This window comes from Stylophora pistillata, chromosome 13 (assembly GCF_964205215.1).
Source record: "Stylophora pistillata chromosome 13, jaStyPist1.2, whole genome shotgun sequence".
Taxonomy (NCBI): domain Eukaryota; kingdom Metazoa; phylum Cnidaria; class Anthozoa; order Scleractinia; family Pocilloporidae; genus Stylophora; species Stylophora pistillata.
This window is the reverse complement of record NC_142531.1, coordinates 19,452,568-19,474,612: the sequence shown is the minus strand read 5'-3', so window position 1 is coordinate 19,474,612 and position 22,045 is coordinate 19,452,568. Positions and strand designations below refer to the sequence as shown.

General features: G+C 40.8%; 1 protein-coding gene and 2 long non-coding RNA genes across 3 annotated transcripts; all 3 read left to right on the top strand.

Moving 5' to 3' along the window:
- Positions 1-1,331: 1,331 nt before the first annotated feature.
- On the top strand, positions 1,332-4,104 carry LOC148718012 (uncharacterized). The gene is made up of 3 exons (XR_015994861.1): positions 1,332-1,472; positions 1,664-1,757; positions 4,003-4,104. It is a non-coding gene; the product is annotated as an uncharacterized LOC148718012 (long non-coding RNA).
- A 9,669-nt stretch (positions 4,105-13,773) lies between these two features.
- Positions 13,774-17,433, top strand: LOC148718011 (tetratricopeptide repeat protein 28-like). Its single transcript, XM_088742645.1, has one exon. It carries the CDS (start codon positions 13,782-13,784, stop codon positions 15,309-15,311), a length of 1,530 nt encoding a protein of 509 aa, XP_088598771.1. The 5' UTR covers positions 13,774-13,781; the 3' UTR covers positions 15,312-17,433.
- A 1,720-nt stretch (positions 17,434-19,153) lies between these two features.
- Positions 19,154-21,690, top strand: LOC148718010 (uncharacterized). Its single transcript, XR_015995007.1, has 3 exons — positions 19,154-19,320; positions 19,567-19,743; positions 21,061-21,690. It is a non-coding gene; the product is annotated as an uncharacterized LOC148718010 (long non-coding RNA).
- Positions 21,691-22,045: the final 355 nt, after the last annotated feature.

The following is a 22,045-nucleotide window of genomic DNA, read 5'->3' as shown; positions in this document are numbered from 1 at the left end:
CGTTTGGTCGAAAGAAAGCAAACAGTCTGGTAGAGATAGCTTTCTTTATGGCAAGGCACCGATGTCTTAAGGTCGTGGTAAGTACTGTAAAGATGAATTTTTTTAGTGTGATATAAAAAGGAGTAACACCTCGATCATGGTTTGTTCAATGCAGTAACTTGGTGGAAGACATTTGTGATGTCGCGCTACGATAGAAACTGAAAAATACAGTCTACAAAGAGGAAGAAAATCACAAACGAGGTCGGTCGAAAAGTTTCAACTTTCATTTAGAACATAAAGTATATTGTATCCGTTAATTAAATTGCGTAGTACCGGTGAGGGTAAAGTTGACTTGTTTAGAGTTACTCTCAGCTACTAAAGTCAACTGCCAAACGTGGTGCTGGTGAGCCAAGCTTATGCAGATCTTTCGAGAGAGAAACTTAAGGAGGAAATAATGAAATTCATAATTTTTTTTCTTTTTCTGAAAGGAAGATATCGAGGGCTATTCAGCCATTTTCCCTGAACGATTAAATGTTCCAAATAAAGTGAACGCATTTCAGTTTTTGTACTTCAAACGCTTATGACGGATGAGCATGCAAAAATGGAACACTTTACTCTGTTTAACAGGGGACGTCAGGCCGCAGTGTGGGTAGCATTTTTCAAATGGGAGGGTTATAAGGGGGTTTTAGAGCTAAGCGTAATATTTGAATAGGAACTGATCAATTATCAAATGAGGTCGAGAAAAAGTTCAAGAAGTGATGTTTCTTTACTTAAGAAAATTCATTATGTACAAGAGGTGAACGAATGACACTCACTTCGCAAAATTTTAAAACGAAGAGGAATTTATTTCCCTAATCTTACCATAGATAGCGAGGGTTTAACTCTTCAGTTTTCACGCGACTTCGTAAAATTCAAAATGAAAATCGATAATCACGGAGGAATGAGTAAAGTTAAAACTCTGGGAGGAAGATATAGAGAGCTGCTCAGCATTTTAGTCAGAATAATTAGGTGTTCGATGTTCAGTGAGTGTATTTCGGGTTTGTACGTCAAACTTTTATAATAAAGCTAGATGGATTTGAGCATGTAAAAACAAGATATTCTACTCTGTTTTATAGAAAACATCAGGCTTCAGTGTTCATCGCTTTAAACGGTTGCATTTTCTTTACAAAAACGATCTTAGTCCAACTGAAGTTTCTTTCTTGAGACGGTAAGCTATCTGTGCGTGGCAATCAACTTTGAATGTCTTCGTGAACTTTTCGTTTTCTACCCGGGGTGTGATTTGTATAATCGATGACAAGAATACTAATGAAAATAAGTGAATCTATTTCGGTTTTTGGGTGTCAAACGTTTTATTTGAAATTTGAGCTTCCAAGATGAAAACATTTTTCTATTTTTAACTGGAAACGTCAGGCTTCAGTGTTCATCTCCTTGGAACGGTTGGATTTTCATTTCAAGGTCGATCACAGTACAACTGGAGCTTCTTTTTGGAAACGGTAAGCTATCTGTGCGTGATGATCGACACATTGTCTTCGTGAAAATTTTATTTCATAGTTAGTGTGATTGGATGATTAAGACAAATATATTAACAAAAAAATAAGCGAATGTATTTCGGTTTGGCACGTCAAACGTTAGAACAAATGACGGATTTGAGCTTCCAAAATGAACATTTTACTCTGTTTTACAGGAAACGTCAAGCCGTCAGTGATCATCTGTTTGGAACGGTTGGACTTTCAAGACAAGATCGACCACGGTACAACTGAAGCTTCTCTCTTTAAACGGTAAGCTATCTGTGCGTAATTTGCTGTATATACTGTATAATTTACTGTATAATTGTCTTCGTGAACTTTTCATTTTCTAGCTGGTGTGATTTGTATGACCGAAGACAAAAAAAACTAACAGATGTAATCGAGATAAAAAACGGAGGAAGTCGATCGGTAATTTACTCGAAAATTATCTCATTATCACCGGTCATTACCCTTGAAGGCGTTAACTCTAGATGACTTAAACATGATACCAAGCAGATAACATTCGCTGTATCCAAAGTAATAAACCAACCTCGTTCCCAGGTCTCTCATCTTCCCGCCCCCTGGAGCGAGCGAGGAGAAACCCTGGTTTAGGCTGGTCACGTGTTTAGACAGCAAAAAAATTCCTTAGGGACGAGTCGTTTGTTTGCTCGATTTTTGCCTCCTATCATTTGTCATCTTCAAATCGACGCTATCGTTGTTCGGGTCGCCACGTTTTATAGCAGCCTTCAAGTGGCTATATCTCGGAGTTGGTATTGTAACGTTAATTTAAAACCCAAACAAGTCCAGTGTTTAGAAGCGATATATTCGGGCAGAGATGTGGTGGCCGTTTTTAATACCGACGGGATACGGCAAATCTTTGATTTTTCACTCTTCTTCGAGAAGTTAAACAGTCAACGACCTGTACCTTCCTTGTCATTTCGTCCAGTTGTTTATGTTGTTTCGCCTTTGAATACCTTTATTAAAGATCTAATAAGAACGAGCACCGTTACGATAAAACTCTGCCTTTCACTGATCACCGTTTTGAAAGAAATAAAAATTTTTTCAAGCGTCTTTTCAAGGCCTACATAATAGATGTGGAAAAAATTTTTCTTGTCTCAACGGCGGCCATAAATGTCCTCGGCGGCGGCGAGTGATGCGCGATTTCCTTTCGCATAGATGTTCTTCGAGCCGGATACGTCTCCAACTGATTTACAAAGCCTGCAACAATTGATATTTACCGTAGTGGAAGACTTACGGATCTTTTTGGGCGTCTGCTGAATACTCTCAGTTGACATTCGGTTTGAAGCTCTTCGTGTGTAGTTTGTTTTGATTGCCAATAAGCTACGCTCGCCAGTGGACTAAGTGGAGAGAAAATCCCACTTGTCTGCCCCTCCCTCAAACCGCTAATTTGAAATCTCCTAAAATCTGGGAGACACGTGACAAGCCTAAACCAGGGTCTCTCCTCGCTCGCTCCAGGGGGCGGGAAGGTGAGAGACCCTGGGAACGAGGTTGAGTAATAAACAAGAATTGATACTTCAGTTTTTTGGGAGGGGAGAGAGGGGGAAATGATCCTAAACCTACTTTACGTTGTAAGATTCGTGGGCCTGTAAAAAACTCTCCTCAAAACTAACAGCGGTCATTTCTCCAGGTCAAACCTTTGCATTTCTTTTTTGCTTTGAAACTCGCAGTTCGAGAGCGCTAACAGCGAGCAATCATCCGAATAATGATTAAATTCTATATGGCTGAGTTCGTCCTTTCATTCGAAACTTATGAAACAATTGCAATTAAAAAAAAAACATTTAAACACGACTAGCTTTTCGTATTCATGTCAAAATTTTCTGATTTTTCGGAAATAGCAAAATTTTCACTTTCTAAGGGTACACGACTAATTGAGAATGCTGGTTGACTGTTATGGAAGTACATAACGTCTTCACTCAGTAGTATGGTATGGTTTGTTATCCATGTAATACAATGAATACCTCATAGCTTATGCACTATTTATCTGTCTTATTTAACATGAAAAACAAAGAGAAGATAAACTGAATGATTCATAATACGCTGGGTCTGGTTGGTCAATTCAGTTTCCAAGCGGATGCCTTATCAGCTTATATTTTATGTCCTAAAAGCGATAGAACACATTTTTCCGGGCTCTTTAACGTGATAACGCCGCACGGGATGTTGGGAGATCACTGAAATATATTGATTAGGAACTGACTGATTGTCAAGTAAGATTCATTATAATTTATGCGAGATTTGCAGATGACAGCGAGGGTTGAACTCCACAGCTTTCATGCGAAATCATAACATTCAAAATGAAAATCCAATATCACGGAAGTTTGAATAAAATCCTATCTCTGGAAGAAAGATATGGAGAACCATACAGCAGTTTACTAAGAATAATCAAGTGTTGCAACAAAAGTAAATGAATTTCGGTATTGTAGGTCACAACGTGTATATATTAAATCAGCAATGACGGATTTGAGCATGCAAAATTGAGAAATTTTACTCTGTTTTACAGGGAACGTCAGGCTTTAGAGTTCATCAATTTAGAACGGCTGGATCTTCATCACAAGATCGATCACAGTACAACTGAAGCTTTTATCTTTAAATGTTAAGCTATCTAAGCGTGATAATCAGCTCGTTCCCTTCTTGAACTTTTCGTTTTCTTAAAGATGTGATTTGCATGATCAAAAACAAAAATACTAACTTATATAACAGATCAGAAAAAACGGACGGAGCCCATTGATGATTTGCTCTAAAATAACCACGTCACTGGTCTTTACACCTGAAGGCGTTAACTCCAGACGACTAATATGTGGCACCAAGCAGCCTCCCCCATAACCAATACATAACGAGGAAAATTTTTGCGGGAATATGACGTCCCCTGAGCCGTCGGATCAATCTTAGACGTTTTAGTATTTAGCAGTGTTGAGATTTTTTCGACTCGAGCCGTGTTTTGACAATCCCGTTGAGCTAATCAAAATACAAACAAATGGTAAAAAACTCAGCAATATTGCACACCAAAACGTCTAATAAGAACCTAGTGTCCAAATATGGCGCGCTATTTGTATGCGATTCGCACGTTATTTGTACATTCCTTAAAGTAGTTAAATAATAATGAACTGCTTGTACATGGTTGATAGGAGAAAATTTTTGCGGAGGAATATGGCGAAAGTTGCTGTACTTTGCTCCTCGGTAGGGAACCAAAGTCACGTCCTCAAACGGTGATCACCTGTAAATCTCTGCCCGAAACCTGGGGGTAGTTGTCACTCACCAGTGGGAAACCTAAGACGTAAAAAATGACATGGGATGCTTGTCAATTATCTTAATGCTTCACAGTAACTGAAATCACTGGCTACATGCATTTAATGAGTTTGATTTATTTTTTTAAAATGGTGTGACAAAACAATCACCAATATTGTGGACACATCGCAACTTTTGTTCCATTTGTAGAGATCATTATTTGTTCATTACCAATCGCTTTTATTCCCTTTTTTCCAGGTAAATGCATCATCCAAGCACTAACTTTGTTTTCATCAACGTGAACGCTGGATGTTTCTGACTTTTTAAATTGTAAGTTATTTGTTTAGGATTACTTGTGGGTCTTTTGTTTTTAAGTGGCAAACCTAACTGAACTAGATTGAAAAAGTCTACAAATTCACTGGCTTGTATACGCAACACGTCAGCGTTGCAGATTACAATATTGAGTAGTCTTCTATAACGGCTATTTTAGCGCTGACCTGTTGTGTCTACAAGCCAGTGAAATACAACAAACAGCTATTAGAGCTCATCACAAACAGTCCTTCCAGCTACTTTTTGCGGTTCTTCTCTTAACTCCATCTGATTTATTTGTCGAAATACCATCTTATTTACAAATACATTTACATGTACTGCGAACAAGGACAGTTGTCTTTAATCTAGTCTGAGCGAACACAACATTTGAGCGCGCATGTAATATGGCTACCATTTACTACCAGCTCACACAAAATTACGCCTTCCCTGATCTCTTCGAAAAATTCCCAAAACTCTAGGTTCGAACTGTTTTTTTTTTTACGCTAAATGGTGAAATAAACTATTCTTTGACGGTTGAACCCATTGAGACCCTCACGAAATTGTTCTCCCATCCATTCTTCAGAACTGAATTTTTCCAGTTCTTTTGGACTTTTCCCGAGAGTTCGACCAGTTGCACTGTTTTCCTCCTTGAAGTTTATTTTCAAATTCGCCACCCCGCTCAAACGAATATAAAACATTCATCATTCAATAAGCAACCACAATTGGGTCGTGTCAACACGAGCCATATGCGATCCTCTTCATTATACCTTCATCAACAAAATGGATCGGAATGACACAACAAACAGAATGAAAACTCAGAAATGTAAAAGATGTAGCAAGAAAAACTACCCAACAAAACAATCTAAACTATGTTCGTATAACAATGATTCCGTAAACGAGCTAAAACTTTCAAATAGCAGCATGCAAAAACTACGTCTAAAAGAAACTGATAACCCCAAGTCGAAAGACGGGCATGAATCTAAGTGACAACAACTCTAATATGTATAACCTACCGCTAATGAAGCATTTGTAACAACATACCATGTAACACCCCAAAGAGAGGGCTACATAACCCATGATAAATACATTTGGCAGAAAACAAACAGCGGAGCGTTGTTTTCGCTCCATAACCATAACCATTACGTGATATAAAATTCAAGGTAAATTGCGCGGGAAAATACGGTTTACGATACATCCAAAGTACAAACGACTGCAATATTTTACCTTCTTTTAAGACCATTCTCGCTTACAATGAGGTTTCTAGGATAGGTTTCCAAGTCTTTAGGTTTTTTCAGCACTCTTATTTTTAACGTTTCATTAATCTCCTTGAGCGTTTTCTTCGTCCGTATTCCTTCGCCTTGGTTTGGTATTTTTTCAGTATTTATTTCCTGGAATTTTGGTTTCTGACATTCCTTACTTAGCATAGAGGGGGGCTAATATCGGGGGGAAGGGAGCTTATAACCGGATGAATGTTTTTTGTTTGCAAGTAGATGGGCCTATTACCTTATATGGGCCTATAACCTTATATGGGCCTATAACCTTATATGGTCTATAACCTCATGTGGGCCTATAACCTTATATGGGTCTATAACCTTATATGGGCCTATAACCTTATATGGGCCTATAACCAGGAGGGCTTATAGGCGGGCGGAATTTTACGATATTGTTTTCCATGCATCTCGTAGCCGATAATGTGTTCCTCATTTGAAGGAACTCGTCTGAGCTCAAAGAATCTTCTATGGAACTTATTTCTTTCTTTTATGCAAGGGTTCTCCGCATTTTTTTGTACCTCTTAAACCGTCCTTCTCTATCTGAAAGACAACAATAAAATCTTAACCAAATTAATCTAATCAAGTTTGTAAACAAACATCAAGTGATTTGAAAAATCTGATAACCAGAAAACGGAAACTAAACAAGAGAAGTTGATATACGTTAAGTGTACCGACTAATAGAGGGGTAAACCACTTTTTAGGGAGAGTAAAGTTCGCTGTCTTTTATCTGAGATATTACGGGAAATGGAATACGTGCACAAAAACGATACCAATTGACATTACGTCGCCACATAAAAGACGAGGTCAAATTGCCTATGTTGTTGTCTAATTTGACCATGTTTACTGAAATTAGCCAATCAGCAAACAGTTGGTGAGAAATTGAAGAAGTAATCATATTTTCAGTATATTATTCCCTATTGCCGATCTTCAATTTCATATGCTATGAAGTTCTGGATATTGAAATACTGCAAACTCAGGGCCTTTTCCCTTACTTGTGGGTGGGCTTTTTCCCGTCCCACCTCCAACTAAGGGAAAAGGCCCTGGAACCGAGGTTGGAAATACTGTTTAAGTATTGACTTAAACTTCTTACGCAAACGGGGAAAACATGAACGTAGGTCAAACTTCAGTGGCTTTAACACGATTCCAGAGATCATACCCAGATCCCTGAAATAGTTTCAAACCAATGGCCCCTCTTGCAGCCATCAGATACTGTAGCTAGAGCTATTGAAAAGTGAAAAATCCGGCAAACGCTAAATTTGGTCTCAGTAGCACTTTAAGAGCCACTGACCATAAATATCGAGAATCCGCCGACAGTTGCAAGATTTCGTAATTCATTTCATTTTTTCTAAAGGACCCTTTTAGTGAATCTTTTTCGAAAATTGTATCAAAAAGTTCGATCGCGCTTTTTTTCCCCGAAAAATCGAAAAGTTCAAAATACGCCCGGATGGCCATTGTCCGCCACGTAAAGCAATGAAAAAAATTATACAACTTCGGTAACTTCGTACGCTACAAAGCGATGCAATCCCGCTTATTAATTTTGTGTGCTAGCAGAGGGTCCTTTAATCTCTTGGAAAATATTAATTTCTTGTTATGTTGTCGCGTTAAGTCTGAATAGTGACTCGTCGGCGTTGAAATAGAGTACTTCGCGTCTTTTTCGCAGAGGTAAAATAAAGGTCAACTTCAATGGCCTATAAATAGGTATGCCATATACATTTACTGATCATAATATACATAATGTCAAAGCTTTATCCTTGTATTTTCATTCCTCCAATTCTCTGTATTCGTCCGGCATTAGCGGCGCGTCCATGTTTAAAAGAGTTTGGGTTTTTTGTCTTAAAATGCAAGGCATATCGCTGAACAGCTGTCACGACCCATTTAAAAGCCTTTAAAATGGTCCGTTACGATATATTTACAAATTAAAATATACATCATCTTTAAGCTTTATCCTTGAAGTTTAATTCCTCAAAGTATCTTTCTTGGCCCGCCATAGGCGGCGCGTCCAGCTTGAAAAGAATTCGGACTAAAATGACAAAAATTGTATTGCGATCCGTTGAACGGCTGTCACGGAAGGGGTCAAGGCCAATCTTTTAGCTTGGCCAGTAATGTAGCCAGGAATGAACCAAATACGAGACCTCTTCCTTCACGAGACTATTCAGACTTCCTATTTTCTAAGAGATAAAAGGAACGTCTGCTAGCACACAAAGTTAAAAGGCAGGATTGCATCGCGTTGTAACCGTACGAAGTTGCCGAACATGCGTAATTTTTCATTAGGGAGCTTTAGCAACGACGACGGAGACGGCGACGGCAACGAGAACGGCAGAAAACAATAAGCTTAATGAGCAAAAACAATCGCCCTGCACGTCCGTTTAACATTTTGGTACATTTCTTTGCCGCTCTCGGCAAGACAACATTGTGAAATAACCAAACTTTAGGTTTTCTCGAGAACGTGAGCGCATGACGGTTAGTTTTTCTTTCTTTTTCCTTACTTTAGCGCCATTCGTAGTGATATAGTCCCTGAATAATTCGCCGGCATTTTCCAAGTACAACACATCGGAATAACCTCTAAAGAGTTAAAAAAACCAAAAGTTAGAAATTGACACGACGTTTTCTTTGCCGTCGCCGTCATCGTTGCTAAAGCTCCCCATTGCTTTACGGGGGAAGGGAGGAAGATAATGGCCATCTGGGCGTAGTTTGAACTTTTCGATTTTAAATTATTCGCCTCAGATGTGTAGTAGTTAACTCTCCGCATTTTTTTTTCTCAATAACAGCGAAGAGACCTGTGATGGACAACACAGGAGAAGATTTTGTCACGTTAGCTATCAACATAGGTTTAGCTGTCGCCACTTTCCTTCTCAACACTGGTTTCGTTAGAAGAGCCATCGTATTCTGCGAAGAATGTTCAGTTCTACTAAACAATGGAAATTTAAGCAAGAAAAGTCCAGTTTCGAAATTACTTCATAAAAGCATTTTAAGTTTAAGGAGAAAGGTGGTGTCCAAAGTATTACTGTTGTCTCAGGACTCTGATGACAACTTCCATAAAGGTTACCTGAATTTAGTTCTTGGTAGAATACTTCGAGCTCAAAACAATCTTAAGGAGGCAATAAAATTTTATGAGACGGCAAAAAACATCATGAAAGCATCTGGCAATGTAAAAGAAGAAGCAGAATGCTACAACGAACTGGGATCATTATTCAAGTCGCTTAGTCAACATAACAAGGCCCGAGAATATCTGGAGAAAGCACTCGCTATCAAAAGAGCTGTTGGCGACAGAGATGGAGAAGCAACAAGCTACGCTAACTTAGGAACATTGTTCCGATCGCTTGGTCAATACTACAAGGCCCGAGAGTATCTGGAGAAAGCACTCGCTATCAAAACAGCTGTTGGCGACAGAGATGGAGAGGCAACAATCTACGCAAACTTAGGAACATTGTTCATGTCGCTTGGTCAATATGACAAGGCCCGAGAGTATCTGGAGAAAGCACTCGCTATCAAAAAAGCTGTTGGCGACAGAGATGGAGAAGCAGGAATCTACGGAATCTTAGGAACGTTGTTCATATCGCTTAGTCAATACGACAAGGCCCGAGAGTATCTGGAGAAAGCACTCGCTATCAAAACAGCTGTTGGCGACAGAGATGGAGAAGCAGCAATCTACGGAAACATAGGTACGTTGTTCCGATCGCTTGGTCAATACGACAAGGCCCGAGAGTATCTGGAGAAAGCACTCGCTATCAAAAAAGCTGTTGGCGACAGAGATGGAGAAGCAACAAGCTACGAAAACTTAGGAACGTTGTTCATATCGCTTGGTCAATACGACAAGGCCCGAGAGTCTCTGGAGAAAGCACTCGCTATCAAAACAGCTGTTGGCGACAGAGATGGAGAAGCAGCAAACTACGGAAACTTAGGAACGTTGTTCATATGGCTTAGTCAATACGACAAGGCCCGACAGTATCTGGAGAAAGCACTCGCTATCAAAAAAGCTGTTGGCGACAGAGATGGAGAAGCAGGAATCTACAGAAACCTAGGTACGTTGTTCCAATCGCTTGGTCAATACGACAAGGCCCGAGAGTATCTGGAGAAAGCACTCGCTATCAAAAAAGCTGTTGGCGACAGAGATGGAGAAGCAGCAATCTACGGAAACTTAGGAACGTTGTTCATATCGCTTAGTCAATACGACAAGGCCCGAGAGTATCTGGAGAAAGCACTCGCTATCAAAACAGCTGTTGGCGACAGAGATGGAGAAGCAGCAATCTACGGAAACCTAGGTACGTTGTTCCGATCGCTTGGTCAATACGACAAGGCCCGAGAGTATCTGGAGAAAGCACTCGCTATCAAAAAAGCTGTTGGCGACAGAGATGGAGAAGCAGGAATCTACGGAGACTTAGGAACGTTGTTCATATCGCTTAGTCAATACGACAAGGCCCGAGAGTATCTGGAGAAAGCACTCGCTATCAAAACAGCTGTTGGCGACAGAGATGGAGAAGCAGCAAACTACGGAAACTTAGGAACGTTGTTCATATCGCTTAGTCAATACGACAAGGCCCGAGAGTATCTGGAGAAAGCACTCGCTATCAAAAAAGCTGTTGGCGACAGAGACGGAGAAGCAGCAATCTACGGAAACCTAGGTACGTTGTTCCGATCGCTTGGTCAATACGACAAGGCCCGAGAGTATCTGGAGAAAGCACTCGCTATCGAAACAGCTGTTGGCGACAGAGATGGAGAAGCAGCAAACTACGGAAACTTAGAAACGTTGTTCATATCGCTTAGTCAATACGACAAGGCCCGAGAGTATCTGGAGAAAGCACTCGCTATCAAAACAGCTGTTGGCGACAGAGATGGAGAAGCAGGAATCTACGGAAACTTAGGAACGTTGTTCATATCGCTTAGTCAATACGACAAGGCCCGAGAGTATCTGGAGAAAGCACTCGCTATCAAAACAGCTGTTGGCGACAGAGACGGAGAAGCAGCAATCTACGGAAACCTAGGTACGTTGTTCCGATCGCTTGGTCAATACGACAAGGCCCGAGAGTATCTGGAGAAAGCACTCGCTATCGAAACAGCTGTTGGCGACAGAGATGGAGAAGCAGCAAACTACGGAAACTTAGGAACGTTGTTCATATCGCTTAGTCAATACGACAAGGCCCGAGAGTATCTGGAGAAAGCACTCGCTATCAAAACAGCTGTTGGCGACAGAGACGGAGAAGCAGCAATCTACGGAAACCTAGGTACGTTGTTCCGATCGCTTGGTCAATACGACAAGGCCCGAGAGTATCTGGAGAAAGCACTCGCTATCGAAACAGCTGTTGGCGACAGAGATGGAGAAGCAGGAATCTACGGAAACTTAGGAACGTTGTTCATATCGCTTAGTCAATACGACAAGGCCCGAGAGTATCTGGAGAAAGCACTCGCTATCAAAACAGCTGTTGGCGACACAGATGGAGAAGCAGCAAACTACGGAAACTTAGGAACGTTGTTCATATCGCTTAGTCAATACGACAAGGCCCGAGAGTATCTGGAGAAAGCACTCGCTATCAAAAAAGCTGTTGGCGACAGAGATGGAGAAGCAGGAGTCTATGCAAACTTAGGAAGGTTGTTCATATCGCTTGGTCAATACGACAAGGCCCGAGAGTATCTGGAGAAAGCACTCGCTATCAAAACAGCTGTTGGCGACAGAGATGGAGAAGCAGCAATCTACGGAAACCTAGGTACGTTGTTCCGATCGCTTGGTCAATACGACAAGGCCCGAGAGTATCTAGAGAAAGCACTCGCTATCAAAACAGCTGTTGGCGACAGAGATGGAGAAGCAGGAATCTACGGAAACTTAGGAACGTTGTTCATATCGCTTAGTCAATACGACAAGGCCCGAGAGTATCTGGAGAAAGCACTCGCTATCAAAACAGCTGTTGGCGACAGAGGTGGAGAAGCAGCAATCTACGGAAACCTAGGTACGTTGTTCCGATCGCTTGGTCAATACGACAAGGCCCGAGAGTATCTGGAGAAAGCACTCGCTATCGAAACAGCTGTTGGCGACAGAGGTGGAGAAGCAGCAAACTACGGAAACTTAGGAACGTTGTTCATATCGCTTAGTCAATACGACAAGGCCCGACAGTATCTGGAGAAAGCACTCGCTATCAAAAAAGCTGTTGGCGACAGAGATGGAGAAGCAGCAATCTACGGAAACTTAGGAACGTTGTTCATATCGCTTAGTCAATACGACAAGGCCCGAGAGTATCTGGAGAAAGCACTCGCTATCAAAACAGCTGTTGGCGACAGAGATGGAGAAGCAGCAATCTACGGAAACATAGGTACGTTGTTCCGATCGCTTGGTCAATACGACAAGGCCCGAGAGTATCTGGAGAAAGCACTCGCTATCAAAACAGCTGTTGGCGACAGAGATGGAGAAGCAGGAATCTACGGAAACTTAGGAACGTTGTTCATATCGCTTAGTCAATAAGACAAGGCCCGAGAGTATCTGGAGAAAGCACTCGCTATCAAAACAGCTGTTGGCGACAGAGATGGAGAAGCAGGAATCTACGGAAACTTAGGAACGTTGTTCATATCGCTTGGTCAATACGACAAGGCCCGAGAGTATCTGGAGAAAGCACTCGCTATCAAAACAGGTGTTGGCGACAGAGATGGAGAAGCAGCAACCTACGGAAACTTAGGAACGTTGTTCATATCGCTTAGTCAATACGACAAGGCCCGAGAGTATCTGGAGAAAGCACTCGCTATCAAAAAAGCTGTTGGCGACAGAGATAGAGAAGCAACAAGCTACACAAACTTAGGAACGTTGTTCATATCGCTTTGTCAATACGACAAGGCCCGAGAGTATCTGGAGAAAGCACTCGCTATCAAAACAGCTGTTGGCGACAGAAGTGGAGAAGCAGCAATCTACGGAAACTTAGGAACGTTGTTCAGATCGCTTAGTCAATACGACAAGGCCCGAGAGTATCTGGAGAAAGCACTCGCTATCAAAAAAGCTGTTGGCGACAGAGATGGAGAAGCATCAAGCTACGCAAGTTTAGGAACATTGTTCACATCGCTTGGTCAATACGACAAGGCCCGAGAGTACCTGGAGAAAGCACTCGCTATCAGAAAAGCTGTTGGCGGCAGAGATGGAGAAGCAGACATCTACGGAAACTTATCGCAACTTTATATGTCTCTCGGTAAATTTGGGGAGGCCGACAAATGTCTTGAAAGAGCAATGGCAATTAGAAGGAAAGACGGTGACCGAGAAGGAGAAGCGAATGATTTAACACATCTTGGAATAATCGCTCATCAACGTGGTTTGTATGAGAAGTCTAAGGAATATCACGAAAGAGCACTTGCAATTTCGATAGAGGCTGGCAGCAGACTAGGAGAGGTAGTCAGTTACGCAAACTTGGGATCATGTTTTCACTCCATTGGTAAATATGACATGGCCGAAAAATACTCCAGGAAGGCCCTCCGACTCAGTAGAGATATTAAGGACATTTTTATGGAGTTCAAATGCCTTTGTATCCTAACGGTGTTGAAAGTATCAGAAGTTGATTTTAAAGCCGCGTTTTCGTACCTATTTCAAAGCATTGAAAAGTTCGACACTTTACGAAGTTCCCTTAAAGAAAACGATCAGCTTAAAACGTCACTTTTAGAGGCGCACGGTACCTTTCCCTACAAGATGCTCAGTCAGTTGCTTTCTTCCAATGCGAAGCCCGAAGACGCTCTTTATGTCGAGGAACTAAGACGGGCAAGAGGCTTGGCCGACTTGATGGCGACTCAATACTCTTTAAAAGAGCAGATTACAGGCAGTCCAGAAACGTGGTGTGGCATTCAGAATGTTATTCCAAGAGAAGGAGACTGTGCATGCTTGTATATTTCGATTGGTAAAGAATCTTTTCGGTTTTGGGTTTTCAAAGCAACGAGAGCCATTCTTTTTTTAAAAAGAAAAGCGAATCTTCGCCCAAGCGAGGTGACTGGACTAGTCCCTTCCTTAGATGAGTTTTTCTCAAGAAGTTTCCTTGGCATTTTACCCGAAGAGAAATGCGAAGATCGATCGTTTGACGATACCGAGTCAATGTCGCTTGTCCATGAAAATTGCGCCCTGATGCGTGACGACGATGCTGTTAAAGTTATTAAAGCGAATCTTCACTTATGCCACAAGATAATCATCGCTCCTGTGGCTGATTTACTGAAGGAGTCCGAGGTCATAATTGTCCCCGATTCCTGTATGTACCAAGTTCCATTTGCAGCCTTACGTGAAGAAGGAGGCAAGTATTTCTCGGAGACGGCTAGGATCCGTATCGTTCCCTCTTTAACGACTCTCAAGATTATTCAGGAGAGCCCCCCAGAGTATCACGGTCAGGCCGGGGCATTGATAGTAGGTGACCCTGAGGTTGGAGAGGTGATTTACAACGGAAGACGCAAGACAATAGAGCCATTGCCATGTGCAAGAAATGAGGCAGAGATGATTGGAAGACTTCTTGGCGTAACACCTCTGACTGCACACCATGCAACAAAGGAGGCTGTACTTCAAGCGATTAACTCAGTGAGTCTAATTCATCTTGCTGCACATGGAGATGCCGAAAGAGGAGAGATTCTTCTTTCTCCTAAGCGCTCAACACCCTTTATTCCACGAGAAGAAGCCTATCTTTTGACGATGGCGGACATCTCACAAACTAAGCTGCGAGCTAAACTGGTGGTACTTAGCTGTTGTCACAGTGCTCGTGGACAAATTAGAGCTGAGGGAGTTATTGGAATCGCTCGAGCGTTCATAGGATCCGGTGCTCGCTCAGTGTTGGCGGCACGATGGGCCTTGGGTGACAGAGCCACAGAGAAGTTCATGGGTTGTTTTTACAAACATTTGTTCCGTGGTGAAAGTGCCAGTGAATCTCTTTACGAGGCCAGAAAGTGGATGAGGAATAACGGCTTTGAAGACATTTCTAAGTGGGCCTCGTTCATGCTAATTGGCGACAACGTGAGTTTTGATTTTGGAAAGTGGCCAAAGTCTACTACACCTAAAGAGCCATGAGTCAAGTAAACTCTGTGCATCAGAAGATACTGGGACTGAGGAAAGCTTGTTTATTTCAATCGCCCCCTTTCCTTAATTGAAAATGACTCCATTTGTGAAAGAGATCTTCGAGATAAACTGGTGGTAATCCGCCATTGTCGCGAGCATCTCGTCAAAGAGTTTGTAATATATAACATGGAACAGAACAGTTTATAATGCAGAGTTGAAATTTGACAGAGAACAAACTTCAAGAACTTTATTTTTCGAAAAGCGAATTGTTAAGCAGTCAAAATAAGCAAAATTTCCTAAATTGTCTTTTCGACAGCTATTAGTCAATGAAGCCAAGAAAATTGAAAGTAAATTATTTCCTTAAGTGATGCCTATGATTGCCTAAGCACACATTGGGTACTTTTTTCGAAAGATGTTTTTGTAACACCAAACATATTTGGAATTTTTTTGGTAATTTTTTTGACAAGGTATCATATGGCACCTCAAGTATGATAAAAAAGTTTTCCCCATTGGAGTATCATTATGTAAAGTTTTTATGGCTTTTCTTTTGGAAGGAAATACGTAATGATATTTCAGATTTTTTTTTTTTAAGTGCCTTCCGTACTCGATTTATTTACTACTATCTTTTTGATTTGACGGAATTAAATCTTCGGGGAAAAAATTTTTTTCGAGCAATAAAGGTTTAAGTTACTAGTTAAAGAAGCAGCTTAAAATTCAGTCATATCAAACTCACGGGGTACAAATAGTCTCTTACTGAACTTCGTGACCACGCCCACTTCATCGGCCCACTCAAATCGAGTGCGATTTTTAGATGTTATATCATCTTGATAAAAAGGCTGATAGTTTCGAAAAAAACTGTTTGGGGCTGCGTCGGTGGGAGTAACGAAATAATTTGGATATATCAACAAAGTTGAAATGGTAAATTGGCCACCGTAATGATTACAAAAGCTGACGTTTCGAGCGTTAGCCCTTCGTCGGAGCCGACGAGCCCTTCATCTTGCCGACTCTCCCTATAAAAAGTTAACAATGTACCACCGAAATATTGAACTATAATATCATGGCTTTCCATTTTATGTATTTTCGTACTACAAAGTAAAGTTTTTCCCTCGTCATTTTCACCTTTTCCCGAGCGGGTCCGTCAAAATTAAGAAGGCGTTCGTGGTCAAAACAAGACCGAGCAAGGAGTCTTGGGCGATTTCTCTTTTATGCAAGCGCAAATTGAAAATGTACCGCCAAAATCAAAGAGAGGAACAAACTTCCTTTGTTTTGATTTGTAAATTGTCGAACAAGGAGCAGATTGAACCTCGTCAAATGGCTAGTCAAAACAGCCACACCCTCCTCCTTTTGCTCGTTTCCTGTTTTATAAGCGTGAAAGCAGTGGGAGAAGAATCGGGTAGCTCGGAAAGCGCTTCGGCTATTAATTTACCATCGTTTACTTACGAGATAAACAACTAAGATTTGTAAAGTTATTTTCCGAAAGAGTCGGAATAAATACATTTTTTTCAGGTTAGCTTGCTGTTTTTAACCTAAACGTCGTCCAATAAATTTTTCTTGCAGCCTACTAATCTATACAATTTCGAAGGAAAATATTCAGATGCTTCACCGTCCCCGAAGGGTCTCCACTCATCGAAGCGTGTACTGTAGCCAATGTAGTGAATTTTCAGTCTCTCGTTGGGTTTGTCAACCTCCGTGACTTCAACTTCATACAATTTTGTATCTTTTCTCTGTAAAATGACCTTTTTAACATAGGTTTATGCTGAGTATTCGTTGCAGAATCACTTTGGTTCTCTTATCTCTCTCTTTGGCTTGTCCGCCATTTTGAAAATTTTCTCAGGAGGGCATCTGGGTTAGCGGCCGCGCCAGGCTGGAACCGACAAAAACAAATGTCCATCGCAGTGGGGAAACAGTTTGATATGAATGTTCGGATTACAGAGAGAACTTCTAAGGTTATAAAGGGACTTAACAAATTGATTTCGTGCATGTACCCGTTACCAGGGAAACTTGAGTAACACAATTTCAATTGGGCTTTTTTAGATTTCAATTTTGTCTTAACTTTTCTCCTAGACCCATTTTTTGCTGTAATTGATATGCATTGAAAGAAGAAAGTAAATAAAAATACAAGTTTTAGTTTTTACTCCGGGTATGTTTTCTCGTCTCTTCTTCACCCAAGTTAGCACTTTAATTCCCCTACCCAGTCCTTTTCCGATTCATTGTTGAACAGTCAAACAAAATGGCTGAATAAAAGTAATGATCTTACTGGAGACTTTTTGAACAAGACAAAAAGGAAATAATTAAAATGAAAGAAAAAAATAGCCATAAAATTATGGCTGGCTCCAATGGCGGGAAGGATGAGAGGAATCCTTCGTACCCGTCTAAGCAAGGGGAGAACTGTTTATACCATCACCACCACCCACGGGGGATTCATCGTGCGTAGGAGTTGCAGAATACAGAAATCCACTGCATTGTTAGTCTCCCTCGCAGCCTTTTTTTTTGGATGTCACGCAACGCTCCCCCAAAAGAACGGCTGCTGACAACCGAACTACATTCCTTTCTCCGAATTGGCCAATCACAGCTCGGGTTCCATTTTCAGGAACCTTTTCGCGCCAGACTCACCTTTTGAGACTCGTCCAATCAGATATCGTTTTCTATCGCGATCCTCATGTGGAAAACACAAGACAAATGGCAGTGCTTGAAGGAGCTTTTTGTAAAGCGTCGTCAAAGTTCAAAATTTTCGAGCTTAATGCTCACCAGAAGCTTGCAATTAGAAAAGTTTTAGTCGAGAAAGAAGATGTTTTTGTTAAGTTGCCTACAGGATCCGGGAAATCGTTAATATATCAAGCACTCCCGCTCGTGTTTGACCATGTTACCGATGAAAGTGGTCATATTATTGTTATTGTTGTTGCGTTGTACCAACGTGAGGAAACACTCGATAATTCGGGCCGATTTCCTGTACCGGTGATAAGAAGCCACGAACATAACTAATCGGGTTCACTCCAGCTAGCGGCGGACTGGCAAATGAAGAAGTACAAGTAGTGTAGGAGACGTTGGCCGACCTAAATTGTAGTGTTCTCGAAGCCATCGCCCGGTTTGTTCACGGCAAGCACGCGCTTTTTTCCTTCTGATCTCCATCTGTAGGTCGAAGCAAGCGTTTAGCCCTTGGCCTCGATTGAAATGCGCCTTGTATTTCGTTTTGATTATTGATGTAATTTATTGTTTCTTATATATTCTGACTTTTATAATCTGTAGTAATCTCTTGAAGTAGTGCGAATAAAGAGTTTCAGTTCAGTTTTTAGCTTCTTCTACTTTCTCAGTTGCTCACTGAAACTTTAACAACCTCTCAAACAATCTAGCGTTCGTGTCGTTGGCGTAGCAGTTGACGTCTATGTTAAGCGTAGATTCTATAAATTCAACGAAATTGTGAGAAGTTTTCCCAAAAATATATACTCTATCTTTACCAGGGCACAACGATGAACATGTGAAACATTTCGAGCTCTCATTGACAAATTTCTTCAGTGTTTCTCCCGACATGATAGCTAGATCATCTGCCACATCCACATTTTCGCATAAAACCTTACGTCATTCATATTTTCTGATATGTGATTGGTCTGTTCAATAGACCGCGAACAAACCGCAAGGACAATGAGAAAGGAATGTAGTTCGGATGTCAGCAGCCGTTCTTTTGGGGGAGCGTTGCGTGACATCCAAAACTGAACGGCTGCGAGGGAGACTACTGCATTGTTAGAGAACTGGTAATCTGAGCAGTCTTTGTAATCCTAAGCGGAGTTTCATTTGGATTTAACACCAACATCTGTTGAACTGTTGCTAACGTGCAATCTTCGAATTGAGAGGACAGAAAAATCAGTGGATTAAGCAGCTTTCCGGGGTTAAACAGCGAAGGGTTCTAGACGGGATAAGGTGTTACGAAGTTTCTCATCAGCTGTTTGTAATTTGAGGATGGGAATCCTATTAATAGGCTTACAAAAAGGGAAAGAAGGAGAATTCCAGGAACTCTTCAAGATTTGTAAGTAGTTTGGAAATTTTTATTGAGAGCACTGCTTCGTAATCTTTAGGGAGGACTTGTTATTTCCATCCGGTTTGTATTGACAGGGTTTTAACTTTGCGTAAGTAACATTTTTCCATGCCATTATGTCATGAAAGGAAACTGTTGCGAGTGAAACAATTGTGAACAATTTCCTCTTCATGGTGTTTTGTTTTAGCTTTGTTTTTCTGAGTTCAATGATAGTGTTTCTGTCTTGTTCGTCCATAGTGCTTTGTTGGAAGCCCAAGATATCTTTGGTCTTGATTTTGAGTCTGATGAATTTGAGAAGTATGGTAGAGACGACTTCTATTCAGTAGAGGTTAAGAGGAAGATTATGAAGATGACACAGAGGTTGGTGCACCAAGGAGACCTAAAGAGAAATCAACAAAGAAGTCTATTTATGAGGTGAGTGGCTCAGTTGTTTTGTTAGATTGTGTTTGGGAACACTGCAGTATATGGTTTGGACTCAAGAGTAACAGTTGATTGTATTTATGTTAATAGGGGTCTTAAAGTGCCTAAGAAACCTATTTTTTTGCATTAAATTATAAAAATAGAAGCCTGTAGAGGGTGTCTGGTAAGATTTGTGAGTGATTCTGATGCGTCTGTGTTATTTTAGGAGGCGATAAAAGTCCGAATTTGTATGGAACTTAGGCTTCTCGTATCTCTATGGTCGCGTGAAAGAGTACTGGTACTCAAATACTCGTGACGTCACGGTAGTAACTCACTTTGCTTCTCTGATAAACTTGGCCTGTGAAATCTATTGTTTACAATCTTTAAAAATCATTAAAAATCATTAAAAATTCAGAGAAATTACTAATTATGGAGCATGGAGCACTCGTTTGTACAATAAGAACGCATGGTTACTACCGTGACGTCACGGCGCTTAGTCCCTCTTTGCTCGGCCAGACATTTTAACTGCGGATTATAGAACTTGATAAAAAATTCAGAAAAGGGAAAAATACCACAAATATTGCGAAAACATGTTTAAGAGTCATTACATTTTGATGTAGAATAGAAAAAAAAAAGAAGTGTTATAGGCACTTTAATATAAGTTTTGTTATGTAGTATCTTGAGTATGTTTACGAGTTGTGCTGCATTTTGACAAGCCTGTAGGGTGAGTCAAAATACAAGTAACAAGTAACAGTACTCAGCGATATGACGTCAAAATGGTCTAATAAGTTATTAATTATCCAAAACGCCAAATTGTTATTTCAATGCGGGCGAGGTTTGCGGATATTTATTGGGTGTTATGAAAACTAAGACCCTCGAGAACTAAGGTACCAGACCCAAGACCCGTCTTAGTTTTCGAGATGACGAAAACTAAGACCCCCTAAAATCGAGTCCATCGAAATATAACGTCAAATTGTAACCAAAACAGGTCGAATCTTTCAAGTTATCTCCTGCCCGATCCTTTCCATTGAGTTTTAGGTCAAATTTAACAGTAAATTTGGGGGTCTTAGTTTTCGTAATTTCAAAAACTAAGACCCCTCTTGGTTTTCGTAATTACAAATACCAAGACCCCCACCAAACCATTCTGCAAAATTTCTACAAAGTTGAATTAGGACTCTTTAAAGACTATAGTTCATAAACAATCAACCAGAAACTACCACTAGATTTCAGGTATATAACAAAAAAGAAGGATATATTTATATAAGTTTTTTTGACATGTGTTGTCTTTTTATTACATGACAGTGTACTTAGCTGAACGTTTTTTTTTTAAAGACCATACATACTAAATTCCCAAAGCAATGTGGAAGAGGAGATCAAGAAGAAGGGGAAATATTATACCAGGAGAACTTTTATAATTCTGTTTTTATTGCCTTATAGATTTACTTTGGGTAAGTACAGTATTTCATGTAAAACATGTTCACTCTATCTTTTAGGATCCTCTGGATGGTGATACTCCAAAAATTCTTCAGTAAGATAAGTATTATAAAGGCCAAATGATGACATGAATTTTGTGTGTTGAATTACGCAACAACAATGCAGCTTTATCAGCTACATGAGTATTCCTGGCACTGGTTACATAAAAGGTTCAGATAAATACTGGGAAATTAACCCACTCCATTCAGAATCAGTTTTGCCAGCCAGGAGAGTGCAGAGAAGGGAAGGGCCCTCTGTCCCACCCATCCTAACTGTTTGAGCTGTACTGCTAGATTCATCCCCCAAGCCAAGCTATTCCAGCTTGGGCATTCCGTTACATGGACAGAATTAAAGAGGCTGTAAAAGTAGGTATTTGGAAAAGTCTATGTCCTAGTTGGTTTATGGTTCAAGGTACTGATCATGGTGAGCCATTGAAACACCAGGATGCTAGTCTTGTCCTGTTTGAGCATGCTCCTTCAATACTTTGGATGCCGCTTTTAAGATGAAGTTTACCAGTAGAAAGGAGTACAATGTCCGTTTACACGAACAGAATGTTTTCAGCTCATGTTACTCTCAGGAAGACATTTATAGCATCGCACAACCACAATCATGCGCTATCCTGGATATTTTACTTGCAAAAGGCGGACCAGAGGCCATTGCAGAAAGCTGTTATAGCTGCGTGAGAGCACAGCAAAAGTCTGGAGGCCGATCAAATGAGACACTTTTCAGAAGAACGAAACTGAACTGGTGTTTACCCTCGTTAAAGAAGTGTGATGATATCATTCATAAAAGTGTCAGCCTGTATTTGAGAGGAGATGATGTGATCCGCTCCCACGGACGAAAT

Coding starts and splice junctions, on each gene's coding strand:
- LOC148718011 (XM_088742645.1), top strand. CDS start 13,782: ATGGAGTTCAAATGCCTTTGTATCCTAACGGTGTTGAAAGTATCAGAA.